Raw genomic sequence first — 22,814 nt, 5'->3', positions numbered from 1 at the left:
TGAGATTATGTTTAAACAGGCTTATTCATTGCAGCATCGCCTGTAACATCCAAAGACTGGAGCAGGGAGGGTAGAGCTGAGTGGTAGAGCGCATGCTTCGCGTGCACGACAGTCCAGGTTCAATCCCCAGTACCTCCATTAATTTTTTTTAATTAAAAAAAAAAGAAAGAAAGACTGGAAACAAACTAAATGTCCAACAATGTCCAAGATTGTTTAAGTAAATTATGGTACATTCATAATTGGAATCCTATGCAACTGTAAAAGACAAAGAATGACAAAGCTGTATGTATACTATCTGAATGCTTCAGGTGAAAACAGCAAAGCAGGAAGCGCATGACCAGTATAACACCGCTTGTATAAGTGAAAGAAATCGATAAATATCCATAGTTGTTTCTTATGTGTTAAAAATCCGCAGAAGGAGTCACAGCAAACTGAAGACTCTGCCTGCCTTCAGGGAGGGGAAGAAAGGGGAGGCGGGTATCTTTTACTTTTAGATTATATATATACATGAAAAATCCATGCATAAAATTTTATCTGTGCATAAGTACATATAATATATAGTGAATGCCATATATATATATATATATAAAATTAAATTTAAAATATAAAATATAACGAAGTAAATATTAAAACCTTTCTCCGGGGACTATTTACTGTGTTTCGGATCTTACTCTCCAGTGCTTCCCTATCCAAGACAATGACAAGCAACCCTGAAGCTTTTTCTGCACTCCTTCCAAAGGGGATCATTTTCTTTTCGTGTCTTAGCAATGCTGGTTTTGATGAAGCTCATGTGGATAGAAACGGGGATGGACATAAAGAGACTGGCTGCAAACCACAGCCAAGCTCGGTGGGCGTGACCAGAGGACTGATGCAAACAGTGGGGAGACTTGGGGGTAGGGTGGGTTTCTAGCCCCTTAGGAAAAATGGTGGGTGGGCTCTGGTGGCATCAAATGACAACAGTTACCTCTTTCGAGGCAGCTTTATTTGGTATGTACTTCCCCTATTCTCTGAGAGAAAAATTAAACAGTGAGCAAGCATGTTTAGGGCATAGAGATAAATTCCAAGGGAATTGTTTAAATATTATATACATATATATTTTTTTCCTTTAATGCAACATAAATGACTTATCATCTGGAAGGGGCAACAGATTTAATTTTAATTACTTAAGAAAAACATACAATGGTCATAGCTAATTAGAAAAAGAAACAGGGGGATATATGAATATTGAATGTCAAGAGATCCTTAGGCCCGTAAAAGAGAATCTGACTCAAGTTTCTCAAGATACACTTCCACAGACATTTGCTGACAGCAGGGTTTTTAAGGACTCCATGTAAGTTTCATGTGCAATATTTATATGTTAATATCGCACTCTGCTTGGTTAACCTGGAGCAACACGAGGGGAGGGTAAAGAATTTCTTTCACATCTGATTTTTCAGAGAGGCAGCAAGTCTAGTGGTTAAAAACATGGACTCCCATGGTGGGCTGGCTGGGATCAAATCACAGCTCCTCCACTTACTGGCTTTAAGCCTCCCTGTGCCTCAGTTTCTTCATCTGTAAAGGGAGGATTACCATGGAAGTTACCACACTGGATTGAGGGGACTAGAAAATGAGTCTAATGACTGGTAGTAATGTGTAAGGCACTAGAATACTTTCATAACGTGCTGGCTGATGTGTTGTTATTCCAGCATCCAGCAAAGTGCTCAGCACACAACCGTCAGAGCCCAGAGGGGGAAGGAGGGAAGAACAGAAATTCCATAATCCATTGCATTTTCATCATGCTTAGGCTCCTGAGAATAGATATATTTAGTGCATAAAGGTGCCACATACTCCATTCTAATTTTTTGATGCAAATATCTCCTCCTTATCTCTAGCTTCGGTTCTCTTCTTCTTCTCCTTCTCCTTCTCCTTCTCCTTCTCCTTCTCCTTCTCCTTCTCCTTCTCCTTCTCCTTCTCCTTCTCCTTCTTCTTCTTCTTCTTCTTCTTCTTCTTCTTCTTCTTCTTCTTCTTCTTCTTCTTCTTCTTCTTCTTCTTCTTCTTCTTCTTCTTCTTCTTCTTCTTCTTCTTCTCCTCCTCCTTCTCCTCCTCCTTCTCCTCCTCCTCCTCCTCCTCCTCCTCCTCCTCCTCCTCCTCCTCCTCCTCCTCCTCCTCCTCCTCCTCCTCCTCCTCCTCCTCCTCCTCCTCCTCCTCCTCCTCCTCCTCCTCCTCCTTCTTCTTCTTCTTCTTCTTCTTCTTCTTCTTCTTCTTCTTCTTCTTCTTCTTCTTCTTCTTCTTATTCTTCTTCTTTTAGGGCAACTTATCCTTTCTGATTAATTTATCCTTTAAAATTTTTAATTATTAGCTTTTAGGAGGTGGGGGCATAAGATATGTATACACACACACATATATTTATAAAATATATAAGCAGTTACACTGAAATATCTTTTATATTTTACAAAGATCTCTCCTTATATCTCTATTCAATTTGGCCCAAGTCTGTGCAGATGTGTTCTTTGCAATAACTCAGTGACGCTCTTGCCAGCACCTGATGCTGTGAGATCATGTCTCAGCCTGCCCCACTTCAACCTTTTAAGCAATGTCTCCCTCATTCTGGCATTTCTAAAGGCAGATCAAAAATTAAAATAAACAATACATAGCATATATATTATAGTACGTTCTGACCTAAAGGCTTTTAATAGATCTACTATTTTTTTCTAGAATTCAAGGCTACCCACGATCTCTACCACATTCCAGGAATCTCAACTTATCTCTCATTACTTCTTAAAATAGACTTTGGAGACACATCCCCTTCACCATCACAAATTAGGGTTATTCCCAATCTCAACTGTTCCTCCTCCTTTTGAATCTCCACTCTGTTCATCCATGTGAATAACATGTGTTCTCAAGTTCAGTGTGTCTTATTTAATGCCCTAGACCAAATCCTCACTCATTAAATAAGCATCTCCTTTATCAAAAATTCATTATATTTCAGGCCCTGGGGATAAGATGATGAATAAAGTATTGTCCCTGCCCTGATGGAATTTATATTGCAGAGGAAGCCAGATGCCCCAGTGCATTTCTGGCAGAGGATGATACGGTAGAACCCACGCACACACAAAGCATAGCAGAAGTGCCTTGGAGGAAGAACTTTACTTTTCATGGTGACCACGAGCATACTGGAGGAAGACAGCTTTTGAACTCAGTGGTAAAGGATCACTAGGAGAATGTTAAGCTCACGAGACTTTGCAGGAAGAGGGAATATCATGAAAGCAATTTGTTATTTCCTGGAATATTGTTTTTCTCTGAATGCCTATGGTGATAAAGAAGATCTCTAATTTAGAAGCATAATCATATGTGGCTTTGGTTATAAAACGCTTTATGGATGCAATTTCTATGCAATTACATATAAGATAGTGACTATTATTTATATTCCCCTTAATGCTTCTAAGAAAATCTTAAACGTAAGTGATATTACAAAAACTGCTAGGCATTTTAGCTTAGAATATTTGGAATATATTTTAATAAAATATTCATAAAGCAAAACCATGACATATTTTGATATTTCAAAAGGCAGATCAAAATTATTGTCTTAATTACTCTGCCTCAGCCTAGGAGACATTTCTGAAGATTGTCACTGATCAAACCCAGATGACTCTTTGCTAAATGAAAACACTGAGTCACTGCTAACTGTTTCAAAATGCATCAGGGTGAGGAGAAATAACACTGCTTGGAATATTATAGGAATTTTGTTAGCTCAAAGACCAACCTGAATACACACAATGAATCATAAGTTTTCTCATTTGTCCCCGACAAAGGAGGGGCTTACTTCCTTTTTCCCTACCAGCATTCCATATGATTGAAACACAAAATTTCCACAGAGATCCTAGTCTCATCAGAAGCTCCCCCAAAGTCATAGCAATGTGAGAAATAGACAAGAAACGGGGGCCCATCTGTGTCACATGATACACAGGGACTGAAGTCTTATAAAATTTCAAACAAAAGAAGACACACAAAGGGTGATTTGTGTGGGATCAAGGGGAAACTTGAGAAGAGGGAAATGAACATTTGGTATATAGTCAGAGATTTTTATTAGAAAAACACTTAATAGAATTTACTAATTGTATGTGTAGTCACATAAACAAAAACAAGGAAAGAGTCCTTCATAATCACAGGAGTCCCTCAGATGGGTATAAAAGGGGACATGTGGCAAGGAGACTCACAAATTCAAGAAACTCACTCTCCTGGAACCTCACCCAGAAACTCACCCTCTGACACCATGGTCAGCTCCTGTTGTGGCTCCGTCTGTTCTGAGGAGGGCTGTGGCCAAGGCCTCTGCCAGGAGACCTGCTGCCGCCCCAGCTGCTGCCAGACCACCTGCTGCAGGACCACCTGCTACCGCCCCAGGTGCTGTGAGTCCAGCTGCTACCGCCCCCAGTGCTGCCAGTCCGTGTGCTGCCAGCCCACCTGCTGCCGCCCCAGGTGCTGTGAGTCCAGCTGCTGCCGCCCCATCTGCTGCCAGACCACCTGCCACCCCAGCTGTGGTGTGTCCAGCTGCTGCAGACCCCAGTGCTGCCAGCCCATCTGCTGCCAGCCCACCTGCTGCCGCCCCAGGTGCTGTGAGTCCATCAGCTGCTGCCGCCCCCAGTGCTGCCAGTCTGTGTGCTGCGAGCCCACGTGCTGCCGCCCCAGGTGCTGCATTTCCAGCTGTTGCCGCCCCAGCTGCTGCCAGACCACCTGCTGCAGGACAACGTGCTATCGCCCCAGGAGCTGTGAGTCAAGCTGCTGCCGCCCCAGATGCTGCATCTCCAGCTGCGAGCCCCAAACTTGCTGATGCTCCAGCAGCTCTGGTTCCAGCTGCTGCCGCCCCTCCTGCTGCATTTCCAGCTGTTGCCGCCCCTGCCTCTGCCTGAGCCCAGTCTGTGGCCAGGTCTCCTGCCACACCACTTGCTATCGCCCCACCTGTGTCATCTCCACCTGCCCCCGCCCCATGTGCTGTGCCTCCTCTTGCTGCTGATGCCCTGTGACCACCGACTCTGTTACCCTCTGACTTCACAGATGTAGACCCGCCTACTGTGCTGACTCTTAGGATACATGGAGTGGGGTTGATGTTACTCAAATAAATTGGGCTTCGTGATGCCAGTGAGGAAGCCGCCCATGCCACTGAAGAAGATGGGTATGGCCCGGAGCACTGCTATAGTAACGGATTTTACCCTCCCACCTGACCATCGTAAATCATCCTGCTAACTTCCTTTTTATAGGACTTTTCTGTAACCTAGTCTATTTCTGTGCTAAAATAAAGTTATCCTTCCCTGCATTAAAAATTCAGTGTGATTTGCATTCCTTTAAGATTTTGTCTTCAGGTCCTAGACAAGTGTATGTGACCTACACCTGCAGGACACACACCACGGTCTTGTCACTTCTCAATGAAAGATTTCAATCATCACTGCCTCATTCTTTCCTAGGTGCCTCCTAATTTCATGGGCAGACCACCTAACACTATAAATCTGACCTAGGGAAAGAACAAAAAAGGGAAAAGTAGAAATTTGGCGGACTCCGTGTATATAAAAGCAAAAAGAACCCAGTGTACGGTTCATGCATCACGGCAGCTACCATAGGTGGCAATGTGCTGTTTATCACACTCTGCAAGTTTGTATTCAGACTTGCAAACCAAGTGAGCACTACTTCTGCCCCTTCTCATAGGAAAGTTTCAAAAGCTTGTGCACTCAAAGGACACACAGGTGACCTCGATGAGTGAAGCAGGTCCTGATAAGACAAGGTTTGGTGAAACCAGCAAACTGAAGAGCGTCTGACCACACCCGAGAGTAGAACTGCGCTCCTGTTAATTGTTTCTATGGGGAAATGGGAGCCAAAGCTTTGTCACTGAAAAGTTGAGTCTGCTTTCATCGATCTTTCCAGATGCCAATCATTTCGTTCACACATTTAAAAAGTACTTCTTGAGCATTTATTACATGGGAGACACTGTTAAAGGCACAAGGGTGACAGAGGAAACCAACACACAAAAACTCTCTGCACTAATGATGCTGATATTCTAACGGAGTTTCTCAACAAAAATCAATTTTTGATGTGTTTACATAAAAATATTTTTCTATACATTTCTCCCCACAGGCTTATACAAAATATTTTTCTCTGTGCTTTTTATATGAGTAAGATTAGCTTTAGAACCCCTTTTCAGAAGCAGGTGGCTGTGATTCAAATGGGGAAACAGTAACCAAAAGGACAGTTTTACTAATGATGACAGTTTTACCCTTCAAGCCCAGAGTCCCACTAAACCTGCCTAGTTTGGAAAGGCAGCTAATGGGGTAGGCTCACTGATGAGGAATAGAATGGAGATAAATCATCAGTTATTTACTTGGGTTCAGAACCAAACATAAATTTGGGCTCCCCTACTACCAAAAATTCCTGACACTAAGTGAACTTATACGAGTCATAAGGTCAGTGTACATTAATTAATTGTATTTTATATACTAGCCACAAATAATTACATAATTAAATTTAAATAAAGGCAATTCTATTTATATGTACACATAAGAAAAATTATCAGAAAATAGAGGGAAAGGAGATGGAATATGTAAGATAGAAAACTTTTGCCAATTGCTTATGGGAATTGACTAAGAGTTCTAATTTGATCCTAAGGCTTTGCAGGATGAAGAAGTAATCACGTAATTTCAGTATTTCTGAAAGTAGAGAATCAACTGACAGTAATCAAACAACTGGACTCCTAGGGTATTATACAAAGATACAGACAAAAGTAACCATTAGTACAAAATACAAAGCTTCCTAGCATCAAATGACACCCTAAGAGAGAATGAAAGAAAATAAAATGAACAGTGAAATATTAGATACAGAGATATAGAAATGGAGATGTATTTAATATATACATTATATATAATATATATTCACCATATGTACATATCAGTATTCATTATATATATATAACTATACAATATATACCACTATCTATGTTATATACAAAAACACTAGATAAGTAAAGCCAAGCAAATTGATCAATTGCTCACACTAATACATGTAATAGGCTAACGAAGTTACATTCTGTCCACAGATGGACTACTTTGTGGCTGAGAAAGGAATGAAGAATATCTGAACACACTACTGTGAAGGAATCTCCAGGATAACTTGTTGAATGAGAACAAGAAAGTTGGAGCCAAGTGTGTATGTAAGACAACTATTTATCTAAGAAACAAAGGAGACACAAATATGAAAAAAATTACATTTAAAATATCAATAAGGAGGAAAACACTAAATTACAAGAAGAAGGATGCATGAGGGAGCAAGGAAATGCATGAAAGAAGCAGGAATAGGAACATGACTTCCTTCAATTGGAATCTCACTTTGTAGAACTTCTCTTAGAACCATAAATACTTAGCAAAATCATAAAACAAAGTCTAAATTCAGAAGTTGATTCCTAGAAGTAAAAAGAAAACACTGATGGTGCCCATGCATGTAGAGGTGACATGTGGTTCAAGAGTTCATCTAAGGTGTTTACAGCTGGAGAGAGATAGGATGTAGTCAGATGTGCAGGTCTGAGTGTTCCAGATGAGATCGATACCAGGCAGAAAGGAGGAGCAGATGAAGTTTGTTTGTTTGTTTGTTTGTTTTTAAAGTATGTCCAGAAAAACCGTAAGAGAGGAGGAAGCTTGAGCTGGAACTTAAAGGAAAAATAAGAAGTTGCTGAGTTGATGTGAGAGGAGGGATTCTCTACACACATGTAACAGCACAATGAAAGGTATGGAGTAAGTACTGTTGACACGTCGTAGACTAATACAGCATTTAACAACCTTAATGCACTTCCATGTGAGCTGTTGGAGCACAGCAAGGACTTCATGGCTCCTCTCAGAAGACAGTCAACACAGTGACTACAGATCATTCAGCAGAGTATTGGGCATGCTGCCAGCACTCACAAATAGTACATTATCTCATTTTTCAGCGAACGTACAGAGGATGTAATTCACAATGCTTGTTTTAGAAATGAATTAATTCAAATTACTGAAAGAGTACCAGAAAGAGATGCTTTAAATAAAAACTTCTGTATAGTACAAAATCCACTGTCCATGTTATAAAAAGACAGGTCCAACACACTCACCTTTAGCATATATTGTGTGGAGAAGATTCCTGGGGGTAAAAGTCCATCTGTGTAAATGGTTCTTACCATCCAAACGGAAAAACTAATAGCTTACTCCTGCGGTCGGCATCACAGTGATGTTGGAACATCTCTTGTAACCCCTGATTCTCTAATCATCCAGGAAACACATCCAGTCTCCCCTCATTGTATAAAAGCATACTGTCAACAAGCCTCAACCCAAATCAGTCTCCCCTCATTGTACACAGAACCCAATGATGAGTCTTTCCTCCTACTTCCTTATCAACATTCCACCTGTCAGTAGTATGCATTTTCCCCACTTTGACATAAAAAGAGATTTGGCATGGTGATAGCTGTCCTCAAAGGATTGTCATGGAGTCATACACAAAGAAGGAACAAAATGACACATGTAAAAACTGAGTAATAGAATATCATATGACATTTCCAACTTAGAAGACACACTAGAGAGGAAGAAATACAAAAATAGTTTCACATGGTTTAAGAAGCTTCAGTGAATCGTAACACTAGAAAAAGGAAATGATGCTTTTCTTAGATATCGGTGTAATTAACATGATAAACATAATTATCAACTTAGTGATATTAATTGATTGCCCAGTAGGAAAAACAATGAGGAAAGGGTGTTGCTCATGGTAATGTCAGTTAACTGAATAGTATAAAAGGGGACAGGGGTTAGGAGACATTCAGACTCAAGAAAGCACCTCCGTGGAAACCCACTCGTGGAACCCCAATCCTCGCATTAACAACATGGTCAGCTCCTGCTGTGGCTCCATCTGTTCTGAGGAGGGATGTGGCCAAGGCCTCTGCCAGGAGACCTGCTGCCGCCCCAGCTGCTGCCAGACCACCTGCTGCAGGACCACCTGCTACCGCCCCAGGTGCTGTGAGTCCAGCTGCTGCAGACCCCAGTGCTGCCAGTCTGAGTGTTGCCAGCCCAGCTGTTGCCAACCCAGATGCTGCATCTCCAGCTGCTGCCGCCCCCAGTGCTGCCAGCCCATCTGCTGCCAGCCCACCTGCTACCGCCCCAGGTGCTGTGAGTCCAGCTGCTGCAGACCCCAGTGCTGCCAGTCCGTGTGCTGCCAGCCCACCTGCTGCCGTCCCAGGTGCTGTGAGTCCATCAGCTGCAGACCCCAGTGCTGCCACTCTGAGTGTTGCCAGCCCACTTGCTGCATTTCTAGCTGCTGCCGTCCCAGATGCTGTGATTCCAGCTCCTGTGGCTCCAGCTGCTGCCGCACCTGCTGTTGCCTGCGCCCAGTCTGTGGCCAGGTCTCCTGCCACACCACTTGCTATCGCCCCACCTGTGTCATCTCCACCTGCCCCCGCCCCATGTGCTGTGCCTCCTCTTGCTGCTAATGCCCTGTGACCACCGCCTCTGTTACCCTCCGACTTCACAGATATAGACCCACCTACTGTGCTGACTCTTAGGATACATGGAGTGGGGTTGATGTTACTCAAATAAATTGGGCTTCGTGATGCTAGTGAGGAAGCCGCCCATGCCACTGAAGAAGATGGGTATGGCCCGGAGCACTGCTATAGTAACGGATTTTACCCTCCCACCTGACCATCGTAAATCATCCTGCTAACTTCCTTTTTATAGGACTTTTCTGTAACCTAGTCTATTTCTGTGCTAAAATAAAGTTATCCTTCCCTGCATTAAAAATTCAGTGTGATTTGCATTCCTTTAAGATTTTGTCTTCAGGTCCTAGACAAGTGTATGTGACCTACACCTGCAGGACACACACCACGGTCTTGTCACTTCTCAATGAAAGATTTCAATCATCACTGCCTCATTCTTTCCTAGGTGCCTCCTAATTTCATGGGCAGACCACCTAACACTATAAATCTGACCTAGGGAAAGAACAAAAAAGGGAAAAGTAGAAATTTGGCGGACTCCGTGTATATAAAAGCAAAAAGAACCCAGTGTACGGTTCATGCATCACGGCAGCTACCATAGGTGGCAATGTGCTGTTTATCACACTCTGCAAGTTTGTATTCAGACTTGCAAACCAAGTGAGCACTACTTCTGCCCCTTCTCATAGGAAAGTTTCAAAAGCTTGTGCACTCAAAGGACACACAGGTGACCTCGATGAGTGAAGCAGGTCCTGATAAGACAAGGTTTGGTGAAACCAGCAAACTGAAGAGCGTCTGACCACACCCGAGAGTAGAACTGCGCTCCTGTCAATTGTTTCTATGGGGAAATGGGAGCCAAAGCTTTCTCACTGAAAAGTTGAGTCTGCTTTCATCGATCTTTCCAGATGCCAATCATTTCGTTCACACATTTAAAAAGTATTTCTTGAGCATTTATTACATGGGAGACACTGTTAAAGGCACAAGGGTGACAGAGGAAACCAACACACAAAAACTCTCTGCACTAATGATGCTGATATTCTTTTTTATTTTTTACATTTTTTATTGATTTATAATCATTTTGCAATGTTGTGTCAAATTCCAGTGTTCAGCACAATTTTTCAGTCATTCATGGACATATACACACTCACTGTCACCTTTTTTCCTCTGTGAGTTATCATAACATTTTGTGTATATTTCCCTGTGCTATACAGTGTAATCTTGCTTATCTATTCTACAATTTTGAAATCCCAGTCTATGCCTTCCTACCCTCCACCCCCCTGGCAACTACAAGTCTGTATTCTCTGTCTATGAGTCTATTTCTGTCCTGTATTTATGCTTTGTTTTTGTTTGTTTGTTTGTTTTTGTTTTTTAGATTCCCCATATGAGCGATCTCATATGGTATTTTTCTTTCTCTTTCTGGCTTACTTCACTTAGAATGACATTCTCCAGGGGCATTCATGTTGCTGCACATGGCATTATGTTTTCAGTTTTTATGGCTGAGTAGTATTCCATTGTATAAATATACCACTTCTTCTTTATCCAGTCACCTGTTGATGGACATTTAGGCTGTTTCCATGTTTTGGCTATTGTAAATGGTGCTGCTATGAACATTGGGGTGAAGGTGTCATCCTGAAGTAGATTTCCTTCTGGATACAAGCCCAGGAGTGGGATTCGTGGGTCATATGGTAAGTCTATTCCTAGTCTTTTGAGGAATCTCCACACTGTTTTCCATAGTGGCTGCACCAAACTGCATTCCCACCAGCAGTGTAGGAGGGTTCCCCTTTCTCCACAGCCTCTCCAGCATTTGTCATTTGTGGATTTTTGAATGATGGCCATTCTGACTGGTGTGAGGTGATAGCTCATTGTAGTTTTGATTTGCATTTCTCTGATAATTAGTGATATTGAGCATTTTTTCATGTGCCTTTTGATCATTTGTATTTCTTCCTTGGAGAATTGCTTGTTTAGGTCTTCTGCCCATTTTTGGATTGGGTTGTTTATTTTTTTCTTATTGAGTCGTATGAGCTGCTTATATATTCTGGAGATCAAGCCTTTGTCAGTTTCATTTGCAAAAATTTTCTCCCATTCCGTATGTTGTCTTCTTGTTTTACTTCTGGTTTCCTTTTCTGTGCAGAAGCTTGTAAGTTTCATTAGGTCCCATTTGTTTATTCTTGCTTTTATTTCTTCTAGGAGAAAATTTTTGAAATGTGTGTCAGATAATGTTTTGCCTATGTTTTCCTCTAGGAGGTTTATTGTGTCTTGTCTTATGTTTAAGTCTTTGATCCATTTTGAGTTGATTTTTGTATATGGTGTAAGGGAGTGTTCTAGCTTCATTGTTTTACATGCTGCTGTCCAGTTTTCCCAACACCATTTGCTGAAGGGACTGTCTTTATTCCATTGTATATTCTTACCTCCTTTGTCAAAGATGAGTTGACCAAAAGTTTGTGGGTTCATTTCTGGGCTCTCTATTCTGTTCCATTGGTCTATATGTCTGTTTTGGTACCAATACCATGCTGTCTTGATGACTGTAGCTCTATAGTATTGTCTGAAGTCTGGGAGAGTTATTCCTCCAGCCTCTTTCTTTCTCTTCAGTAATGATTTGGCAATTCTAGGTCTTTGATGGTTCCATATAAATTTTATTATGACTTGTTGTAGTTCTGTGAAATATGTCCTGGGTAATTGGATAGGGATTGCATTAAATCTGTAGATTGCCTTGGGCAGTGTGACCATTTTAACAATATTGATTCTTCCAATCCAAGAGCATGGAATATCTTTCTATTTTTTAAAGTCTTCTTTAATTTCCTTCATTAATGGTTTGTAGTTTTTTGTGTATAATTCTTTCACCTCCTTGGTTACATTTATTCCCAGATATTTTATTACTTTAGGTGCTATTTTAAAGGGGATTGTTTCTTTACTTTCTTTTTCTATTGATTCATCGTTAGTGTAAAGAAATGCAACTGATTTTTGAATGTTACTCTTGTAACCTGCTACCTTGCTGAATTCTTCAATCAGCTCTAGTAGCTTTTGTGTGGACCTTTTAGGGTTTTCTATATATAGTAACATGTCGTCAGCATATAGTGACACTTTTACCTCTTCTTTTCCAATTTGGATCCCTTTTACTTCTTTCTCTTGCCTGATTGCTGTGGCTAGGATTTCCAGGACTATGTTGAATAGGAGCGGTGATAGTGGGCATCCTTGTCTTGTCCCAGATTTTAGTGGGAAGCTTTTGAGTTTTTCACTGTTGAGTACTATGCTGGCTGTAGGTTTGTCATATATAGCTTTTATTATGTTGAGATATGTTCCCTCTATACCCACTTTGGCGAGAGTTTTTTATCATAAATGGGTGTTGAATTTTATCAAGTGCTTTTTCTGCATCCATTAAGATGATCATGTGGTTTTTGTCCTTTCTCTTGTTGATGTGATGTATTACATTGATTGATTTGCGTATGTTGAACCAGCCTTGTGTCCCTGGGATGAACCGCACCTGCTCATGATGTATAATCTTTTTTACGTGTTGTTGGATTCTATTTGCTAAAATTTTGGTGAGGATTTTGGCGTCTATGTTCATCAGTGATATTGGCCTATAATTCTCTTTTTTTGTAGTGTCTTTGCCTGGTTTTGGTATCAGGGTGATGGTGGCTTCATAGAATGAGTTTGGGAGTATTCCCTCCTTTTCAATCATCTGGAAGAGTTTGAGAAGGACTGGTATGAATTCTTCTTTGTATGTTTGGTAGAATTCTCCGGTGAAGCCATCCGGTCCTGGACTTTTATTTGTAGGGAGGTTTTTAATTGCTATTTCTATTTCCTTTCTAGTGATCGGATTGTTCAAGTGTTCAGATTCTTCTTGATTCACTTTTGGTGGACAGTATGTTTCCAGAAACTTGTCCATCTCCTCTAGGTTATCCAGTTTGGTTCCATATAGTTTTTCATAATATTCTCGTATGATATTCTGTATTTCTATTTTGTTTGTTATAAGTTCTCCATTTTCCTTTCTTATTTTGCTAATTTGTGCTCTCTCTTTTTTCTTCTTTGTGAGTTTGCCCACAGGTTTGTCGATTTTATTTACTTTTTCAAAAAACCAGCTTTTGGTTTGGTTGATTTTTTCTATGGTCTTGTTAATCTCTATTGTATTTAGTTCCTCTCTGATCTTTATTATTTCCTTCCTTCTGCTGGGGGCTTTTTGTTCTTCTTTTTCTAATTCATTCAGGTGGTGGGTTAAATTGTTTATTTGAGATTGTTCTTTTTTGAGGAAGGCCTGTATTGCTATAAACTTCCCTCTTAGCACTGCCTTTGCTGTGTCCCATAGGTTTTGAGTGGTTGTGCTTTCATTGTCATTTGTCTCAAGGTATTTTTTAATTTCAGCTTTGATTTCCTCATTGATCCATTGTTTTTTCAATAACATATTGTTTAATCTCCATGCTTTCCTTTTTTTCTCCTTTGTTTCTCTGTTGTTGATTTCCAGTTTCATGGCATTGTGGTCAGTAAAGATGCTTGAGATAATTTCTATCTTCTTAAAATTGTTGAGGTTTATTTTGTGTCCAAGTACATGATCAATGCTAGATGTCCCATGTGCACTTGAAAAGAATGTATATCCTATTTTTTGGGAGTGTAATGCTCTGAAAATATCCACCAAATCTAGTTTTTCTACTGTATTATTTAATTTCTCTGTTGCCTTGTTTATTTTCTGTCTGGAAGATCTGTCTAGTGATGTTAATGCAGTGTTAAAATCTCCAACTATGATTGTATTCCCATCAATATCCTCCTTTATGTCTATTAGTAATTCTTGTATGCACTTAGGTGCTCCTTTATTGGGTGCATATATATTAATGAGTGTAATATTCTCATCTTGTATTACTCCTTTAATAAATTATAAAATGTCCTTCTTTATCTTTCTTTATGGCCTTTGTTTTAAAGTCTATTTTGTCTGAAATCAGTACTGCAACACCTGCTTTTTTGGCTTTTCCATTTGCATGGACTATCCTTTTCTATCCTTTCACTCTCAATCTATATGTGTCCTTCTCCCTAAAGTGGGTCTCTTGTATGCAGTATATTGAAGGTTCTTGCTTTATTATCCAGTCTGCCACTCCGTGTCTTTTGACTGGAGCATTTAGTCCATTAACATTTACAGTAATTAATGATAGATGTGTGTTTATTGCCATTTTGAACTTATCTTTGCAGTTGAATTGGTATATCCTCTTTGTTCCTTTCTTCTTCCTTTTGTGGTTTGGTTATTTTCCTTTGTATTATCATGGATATTATTTAATTTTTGTGACTCCCTTGTAACTTTTTGGCTTGTGGTTACCCTTTTTCATAAATGTATTAGCCCATTACTATAACTGTTTTTATTAAACTGATAGTAACATGATCTCAAACCCATCCTACCATTAAAAAAAATTTAAGAAAGAAAGAAAGAAATATATTCTATATTTCCCTGCCTCCCTCTCCCACTCTCAGTGATTTGTATGTCTTCTTTTATAATTTCGTGTTTACTTTATTTGTAATTCGTGAGTTATCACCTTTCCAGTTGTGAGTTTCTCATTTCTGTAGCATCCTGCTGCTTTTCTATTTAGAATAGCCCTTTCAATATTTCTTTTAGCATGGGTTTAGTGTTGCTAAACTCCTGCAGCTTTTTTTTTGTCTGTGAAACTCTTTATTTCTCTTTCTATCCTAAAGGATAGCCTTGCTGGATAAAGTATCCTAGGCTGCATCATTTTTCATTCAAGACTTTGAATATATCTTGCCACTGCCTTCTGGCCTGTAGTGTTTGTGTAGAGAAATCAGCTGAGAGCCTTATGGGGGTTCCCTTGTAACTTAGTTTTTGCTTTTCTCTTGCTGCCTTTAGAATCCGTTCTTTATCCTTGACTCTGGCCATCTTGATTATGATATGTCTTGGTGTGGGTCTATTTGGGTTCTTCCTGTTTGGGACCCTCAGAGCTTCCTGTACTTGGATATCTGATTCCTTCTTTAAGTTTGGGAAGTTTTCAGTCATGATTCCTTCAAAAACCTTTTCAATCCCCTTTGATCTTTCTTCCCCTTCTGGGACCCCTATTATGCAAAGATTGGGACGCTATATATTATCCCATAGGTCCCTTATGCTCTTTTCATTATTTTTTATTTGCTTCTCTTGTAGTTCTTCTGAATGGGTGCTTTCTATTGTCCTGTCTTCTAGATCACTAATTCGTTCCTCTGCATTATCTAGTCTGCTTTGCACAACTATTAGATCATTCCTCATCTCTGTCAATGAGTTTACCCATTCTACTTGGCTCTTCTTTATAGCTTCAATTTCATTTTTGACATATTTTATATCTCTAAACACGATCTCTTTTAATTCCTTCAGCAATTTGATCACTCCTTTTTTGAAATCTTGATCTAGTAGGCTATCGATGTCTATTTTGTTGATCTTTCTTTCAGGGGATTTCTCTTGTTCTTTTAATTGGGAATGGTTTCTGTGCTTCTTCATCTTGCTCATACCTCTCTGGCACTGTGGTTTATGGAGTATCAGTTATCTATTGTGGTCCTTAAGGAGTTTATCTAATGCCTATTTAGGAATAGAACTTAGGGAAAAAAGAAAAAAAAATAAGAGAGAGAGAGAAAGAATTTTAAAAGAAGGGAGAAAGAGGGTTTGAAAACAGTGTATAATGAATAATAGAAGAGCAAGTTGAAGCAGAGTATTAATCGGGTTGAGACGTCCTTTTAAAACCTTTAAAAACGGGGGCGGGGGGAGATGAATAGATGTATTTGAAACCTGTGTCTAATCAATAACAGGACATCAAAACCCAAGAGAAATAGAAATGAATTAAGAAGTAAAAATAAGAGGGTAATAGAAAATAGAACAGGTAAAAACAGAGTTAAAAAAAAGGGGGGGAGGTTTCGGTGTTCTCCTGGAGTCTGTTTGCTTTTAATGTGAAGTCTTTCTGTCTTCGTCCTGTTTTGGAAGCTCAGCTTGCTGTTTTCAGAGGCCCTCCTTGGCGCCCTCTTCTGTGCTGCTCCCAGTGCCTGTCCGCAAGCGGATCGCACCTCCTCCTAACACTGGGTCAGGTGCAGCTCTCTTCTGCTGTGGGCGGGCGGGTCGCTGCCCATCCGGATGCCGCAGTCAGATGTTGCAGACTGGCCGGGTAGGAGGGCGGGTCGTGCCCCCTCCCAGCACCTTGGTCAGGGGCTGTATTCCTGACCGAAAGGCGGGGGGCCGCTCTCCCTCTCCCCGCACCGGTAGCCGGTAACTCCGCTGCTCTGTGCGGCTGCGCTCCGCCCTGGTCGGCGCTCCGCAGGTGGGCTCAGGGAAGACGGAGGGACAGCCTTGTCCCTGCTCTGGGCCAAAGCTCAGCTCCTTGTTTGTCTTTGTGGAGCAAGTTCTCTGAGGGACCAGGATGGAAGGATCCTATATTCCCCGGGCTGCAGGCCAGTCTCAGTCTGACCTTTGAGGCTGCTAAGCCCTTCGGTGCGGATGCAGGTTTCGCCCCCGCCCCCGCCTGGGTGCTCAGCGCCAGAGAAAATGGCGGCTGTGCCTGAGCCCCGCCTCTCTTCCCCCGAAAACTTTCCACAGGTTTTCAGAGATGGGGGTATGCACCCTTCCCCCCAGGGCACATCAACTTTGCTGTTTTATGGAGGGCCCAGATTGTTCTGCCCTGTACACCCACAGCCACGGCGCGCAGCCCCTTGTGTTCCCTTGGGGCTGCCTCAGTGCAGCCGCCCCCGTCCTCTGCCCGGGTTCGGCAGCCTGGCGCTGCCCGCAGCTGTCAGCCCGCATCTCAGGCTGGGTGTCGGGGGGACGCTCTGTGCCCGTTTAACTTAGTTCTGTCAGTCAAGGGCTGCTCCATATAGATCCGAGCCTCAGAGGCTCCCCCTCCGTCCCGCTGGCCTCTCAGTTGGAGAGTGGAGACCCAGCGAGCGAGCGCCAGTCCTCGTTTGCCGCTCCCTCCCTGCAGGACCAGTCCCGCTCTGCTTTGCCTTTTGTTCTTTCTTTTTTCCTTTTCTCCCACCAGATTTTTGGCATCTTTATCTTTTGAAGAGGGCGATGTTCTGTCGGAGTTCCGCAGGTGCTCGGGTTGGCTGCGTGGGTCTGTGGATGTGGGTCTTGGTGCATTTGTGGGAGAGGGTGAGCTGCAAGCGTCCTTCTACTCCGCCATCTTCTCTCTCCTTATGATGCTGATATTCTAATGGAGTTTCTCAACAAAAATCAATTTTTGATGTGTTTACATAAAAATATTTTTCTATACATTTCTCCCCACAGGCTTCTACAAAATATTTTTCTCTGTGCTTTTTATATGAATAAGATTAACTTTAGGAGCTATGTTCCAAGACAGGTAGCTGTGGTTCAAATCGAGACACAGTAACCTAAAGGACAGTTTTACTAATGATGACAGTTTTACCCTTCAACACCAGAGCCCCACTAAAGCCGCCTAGTTTGGAGAGGCAGCTAATGGGGCAGGCTCACTGATGAGGAATAGGATGGAGTTGAATCATCAGTTATTTACTTGGGGGGAGAACTAAACTATAGTTGGGCTCCCCCACTACCAGAAATTCCAGACACAAAGAAGTGAAGTTACACGAGACATAAGGTCATACATTAATTAATTGTATTTTATATACTGGCCACAAATAATTACATAATAAATTTAACTAAGAGCAATTCCATTTATGTAGACATAGTAAAATTATCAAAAAATGGAGGGAAAAGAGGCAGAATATGTAAGGTAGAAAAAATTTCCCAATTACCTATGAGGATTGACTAAGAGTTCAAGTTTGACTCTAAGGCAGTGTGGAATGAAAAAGTAATCAGGTAATTTCAGTATTTCTGAAAGTAGAGAATCAAATGACAGTAGGGTATTATACAAACATATTTATACAATGGTAAAAATTAGTACAAAATATAAGCCTTCTTAAATATCAAAAGACAGATTAAGAGTGGGAAGGAAAGAAAAATTAACAAAGTAAAAGATTAGATGAAGACATAGAAATAGAGGTGTATATATTTAATATATACATTATATATATCATTCACCATATGTATATATCACTATTCATTATATTACATCTATAACTATACATTATATTATATATAACTCTCTCTATTGTATACAATAAACACTAGATAACTCAAGTCAAGCATATTGATCAATTGCCCACATTAATACATGTAATATGCTAAAGAAGTTACATTCTGTCCACAGATGGACTACTTCGTGTGTGAAGATGGAATGAAGAATATCGAACACACTACTGTGAAGGAATCTCTGGGATAACTTGTTGAGTGAGAACAAGGAAGTTGGGGCCAAGTGTGTATGTTAGACAACTATTCATCTAAGAAACAAAGGAGATACAAATAAGCAAAAAATTACATTGAAAATAGCAATGAGGAAGAAGACCTTAAAGTACAAAACGAAATATGTATGAAGGAGTCAGAAAACTCATGAAAGGAACAGGAATATGAACATCACATCATTGAATGGGAATCTGACTTTGTAGAACTTCTCTTAGAACCATAAATACATTGCAGAATCATAAAACAAAATCCAAGTTCAGAAGTTGATTCCTAGAAATAAAAAGAAAACATTGACGGCGTCCATGCATGAAGAGGTGATAAGTGGTTCAAGTGTTCATTTCAGGAGTTTATAGCTGGAGGGACACGGGTTGTAGTGGAATGTGCTAGGTCTGAGTGTTCCTGATGTGATCGATATCAGGCAGAAAGGAGGAGAAGATGAAGTTTGTTTGTTTTTAAAGTATGTCAGGGAAAACCATAGGAGAGGAGGAGGCTTCTGAGCTGGAACTTAAATGAAAAATAAGAAATTGCTGAGTGGATGTGAAAGGAGGGATTCCCTAAGGACTTACAACAGCACAATGAAAGGTGCGGACTAAGTACTGTTGACACGTCGTAGACTGTTATAGGATTTAACAACCATAATTCACTTCCATGTGAGCTGTTGGAGCACAGCAAGAACCTCATGGCTTCCATCAGAAGACAATCAAGACAGCGACTAGAGATCATTCAGCAGAGTATCGGGCACGTGGCCAGCACTCACACATAGTAGCCATCTACATTATCTCATTTTCCACTGAGAGCACAGAGGACTTAAGTACATATGCTTGTTTTGGATATGAATTAATTCAAATTACTGAAACAGTACCAGAAAGAGATGCTTGAAATAAAAACTTCTATATAGTGCAAAATCCATTGCATATGTTGGCTTATCAAAAGACAGGTCCAACACACTCACCTTCAGCATATACTGTGTGGAGAAGATTCCTGGGGGTATAAGTTCATCTGTGTACATGGTTCTTACCATCCAAAGGGAAAAACTAATAGCTAACTCTTGGGGTTGGCATCACAGTGAGACTGGAACATCTCTTGTAACCCCTGATTCTCTAATCATCCAGGAAGCACATCCAGTCTCCCCTCATTGTATAAAAGCATACTGTCAACAAGCCTCAACCCAAATCAGTCTCCCCTCATTGTACACAGAACCCAATGATGAGTCTTTCCTCCTACTTCCTTATCAACATTCCACCTGTCAGTAGTATGCATTTTCCCCACTTTGACATAAAAAGAGATTTGGCATGGTGATAGCTGTCCTCAAAGGATTGTCATGGAGTCATACACAAAAAAAGGAAAAAAATGACACATGTAAAAACTGAGTAATGGAATATCACATGACATTTCCAACTTAGAAGACACACTAGAGAGGAAGAAACATGAAAATGTTTTCACATGGTTTAAGAAGCTTCAGTGAATCATAACACTAGAAAAAGGAAATGATGCTTTTCTTAGATATTGGTGTAATTAGCATGATAAAGACAGTTATCAACTTAGTAATATTAATGGAAGCCCAGTAGGAAAAACAACAAGGAAACGGGGTTGCTTATGGTAACGTCAGCTAACTTCACAGTATAAAAGGGGACAGGAGTAAGGAGACATTCAGACTCAAGAAAGCACTTCCGTGGAAACCCACTCGTGGAACCCCAATCCTTCCATTGACACCATGGTCAGCTCCTGCTGTGGCTCCGTCTGTTCTGAGGAGGGCTGTGGCCAAGGCCTCTGCCAGGAGACCTGCTGCCGCCCCAGCTGCTGCCAGACCACCTGCTGCAGGACCACCTGCTACCGCCCCAGGTGCTGTGAGTCCAGCTGCTGCAGACCCCAGTGCTGCCAGTCCGTGTGCTGCCAGCCCACCTGCTGCCGCCCCAGGTGCTATGAGTCCATCAGCTGCAGACCCCAGTGCTGCCAGTCTGTGTGCTGCCAGCCCACCTGCTGCCACCCCAGCTGCTGCATCTCCAGCTGCCAGCCCATCTGCTGCCGCCCCAGGTGCTGTGAGTCCAGCTGCTGCCGCCCCAGATGCTGCATCTCCAGCTGCCAGCCCATCTGCTGCCACCCCAGGTGCTGTGAGTCCAGCTGCTGCCGCCCCAGATGCTGCATCTCCAGCTGCCAGCCCCAAGCTTGCTGATGCTCCAGCAGCTCTGGTTCCAGCTGCTGCCACCCTCTTGCTTCATCTCCAGCTGCTGCTGCCCCTGCTGCTTCTGCGCCCAGTCTGTGGCCAGGTCTCCTGCCACACCACTTGCTATCGCCCCACCTATGTCATCTCAACCTGCCCCCGCCCCATGTGCTGTGCCTCCTCTTGCTGCTAATGCCCTGTGGCCACCATCTCTATTACCCTCCGACTTCACAGATATAGACCCACCTACTGTGCTGACTCTTAGGATACATGGAGTGGGGTTGATGTTACTCAAATAAATTGGGCTTCGTGATGCCAGTGAGGAAGCCGCCCATGCCACTGAAGAAGATGGGTATGGCCAGGAGCACTTCTATAGTAACAGATTTTACCCTCCCACCTGACCATCGTAAATCATCCTGCTAACTTCCTTTTTATAGGACTTTTCTGTAACCTAGTCTATTTCTGTGCTAAAATAAAGTTATCTTTCCCTGTATTAAAAAAATTCAGTGTGATTTGCATTCCTTTAAGATTTTGTCTTCAGGTCCTAGACAAGTGTATGTGGCCTACACCTGCAGGACACACAACATGGTCTTGTCACTTCTCAATGAAAGATTTCATTATCCACCGCCTGATTCTTTCCTAGGTGCCTCCCAATTCCATGGGCAGACCACCCAACACTACCTATGTGACCTAAGAAAAGAACAGAAAAGGGAAAAGTAGAAATTTGACGGACTCCATGTATATAAAAGGAAAAAGAACCCAGCATATGGTTCAAGCATCACGGCAGCTGCCATAGGTGGCAATGTGCTGTTTATCACAGTCTGCAAGTTTGTATTCAGACTTGCAAACCAAGTGAGCCCACTCCTGCCCCTTCTGATAGGAAGGTTTCAAAAACATATATACTCAAAGGACGCACAGGTGACCTAGATGAGTGAAGCAGGTCCTGATAAGGCAAGGTTTGGTGGAAGCTAGCAAACTGCAGACAGCCTGACCACATCTGTGAGTAGAACTGTGCTCCTGTCAATTGTTTCTATGGGGAAATGTGAGCCAACGTCTTGTCACTGAAAAGCTGAGTCTGCTTTCATTGATCTTTCCAGATGCCAATCATTTCAGTCATTCATTTAAAAAGTATTTTTTGAGCATTTATTATGTGGGAAACACTGTAAAAGGCACAAGGGTGACTGGGGAAAACAACACACAAGGACGCTGGGCAGTAACGGAGCTGATATTGTATGGCGTTTCTCTACAAAAATCACCCTTTGATGTCTTAAATATTTTTCTATACATTTGTCCCCCTGGCTTGTGCACAGTATTTTTCTCTGTGCTTTTTATATGAATAAGATTAGCTTTAGGAACCCTGTTCAGAGACAGGTAGCTGTGATACAAATGGGGACACAGTAACCAAAAGGACAGTTTTACTAATGATGACAGTTTTACCCTTTAACCCCAGTGCCCCACTAAAGCTGCCTAGTTTGGAGAGGCAGCTAGAGGGGCAGGCTGAGTGATGAGGAGTAGAATGGAGATACATCATCAGATATTTACTTGGGGGGAGAACTAAACTATAGTTGGGCTTCCCTACTACCAGAAATTCCTGACACTAAGAAGTGAAGTTACACGAGACATAAGGTCAGCGTATATAAATTAATTGTATTTTATATACTAGCTGCCAATAATTACATAATTAAATTTAAATAAAGGCAATTCCATTTATATGTAGACATAGTAAAATTACCAAAAAATGGAGGGAAAGGAGACAGATTATGTAAGGTAGAAAAATTTTGCCAGTTGCCAATGGGGATTGACTAAGAGTTCCAAGTTTGATTCTAAGGTGGTGCTGGATGAAGAAATAATTAGGTAATTTTAGTATTTTTGAAAGTAGAGAAATAACTGAGTAGCCAAACTGTTGGGCTCCTAGGGTATTATACAAACATATT

The 22,814-nt window shown here is 41.5% G+C and overlaps 2 protein-coding genes across 3 annotated transcripts; both read left to right on the top strand.

The window, feature by feature from the left end:
* Window positions 1-4,212: 4,212 nt before the first annotated feature.
* On the top strand, window positions 4,213-5,291 carry LOC116157725 (keratin-associated protein 4-12-like). Its single transcript, XM_031468135.2, has one exon. The coding sequence runs from the start codon at window positions 4,253-4,255 to the stop codon at window positions 4,805-4,807; it is 555 nt and encodes a 184-aa protein (XP_031323995.1). The 5' UTR covers window positions 4,213-4,252; the 3' UTR covers window positions 4,808-5,291.
* Window positions 5,292-8,810: 3,519 nt separating this feature from the next.
* Window positions 8,811-21,382, top strand: LOC135323272 (keratin-associated protein 4-6-like). 2 transcript variants are annotated; one of them, XM_064496068.1, is made up of 3 exons: window positions 8,811-9,347; window positions 20,486-20,861; window positions 20,965-21,382. In XM_064496068.1, exons 1-3 carry the CDS (start codon window positions 8,861-8,863, stop codon window positions 21,071-21,073), a joined length of 972 nt encoding a protein of 323 aa, XP_064352138.1. In that variant the 5' UTR covers window positions 8,811-8,860; the 3' UTR covers window positions 21,074-21,382. The 2 variants fall into 2 exon arrangements, with proteins under 2 accessions (XP_064352138.1, XP_064352137.1); XM_064496067.1 differs by lacking the exon at window positions 8,811-9,347 and having other exon boundaries at window positions 20,359-21,027.
* Window positions 21,383-22,814: the final 1,432 nt, after the last annotated feature.

The sequence above is a fragment of the Camelus dromedarius genome, chromosome 16 (assembly GCF_036321535.1).
Source record: "Camelus dromedarius isolate mCamDro1 chromosome 16, mCamDro1.pat, whole genome shotgun sequence".
NCBI lineage: Eukaryota > Metazoa > Chordata > Mammalia > Artiodactyla > Camelidae > Camelus > Camelus dromedarius.
This window is presented reverse-complemented; position numbering and strand designations above follow the sequence as displayed.

Excerpts from the sequence above, each read along its gene's own strand:
- LOC135323272 (XM_064496068.1), top strand. The coding sequence starts at position 8,861 with ATGGTCAGCTCCTGCTGTGGCTCCATCTGTTCTGAGGAGGGATGTGGC. Across the intron at positions 9,348-20,485 it reads CTCCAGCTGCTGCCGCACCT|GCCTCTGCCAGGAGACCTGC; the intron begins GCTGTTGCCTGC and ends GCTGTGGCCAAG. Across the intron at positions 20,862-20,964 it reads TGCTGCCGCCCCAGATGCTG|TCTGCGCCCAGTCTGTGGCC; the intron begins CATCTCCAGCTG and ends GCCCCTGCTGCT.
- LOC116157725 (XM_031468135.2), top strand. The coding sequence starts at position 4,253 with ATGGTCAGCTCCTGTTGTGGCTCCGTCTGTTCTGAGGAGGGCTGTGGC.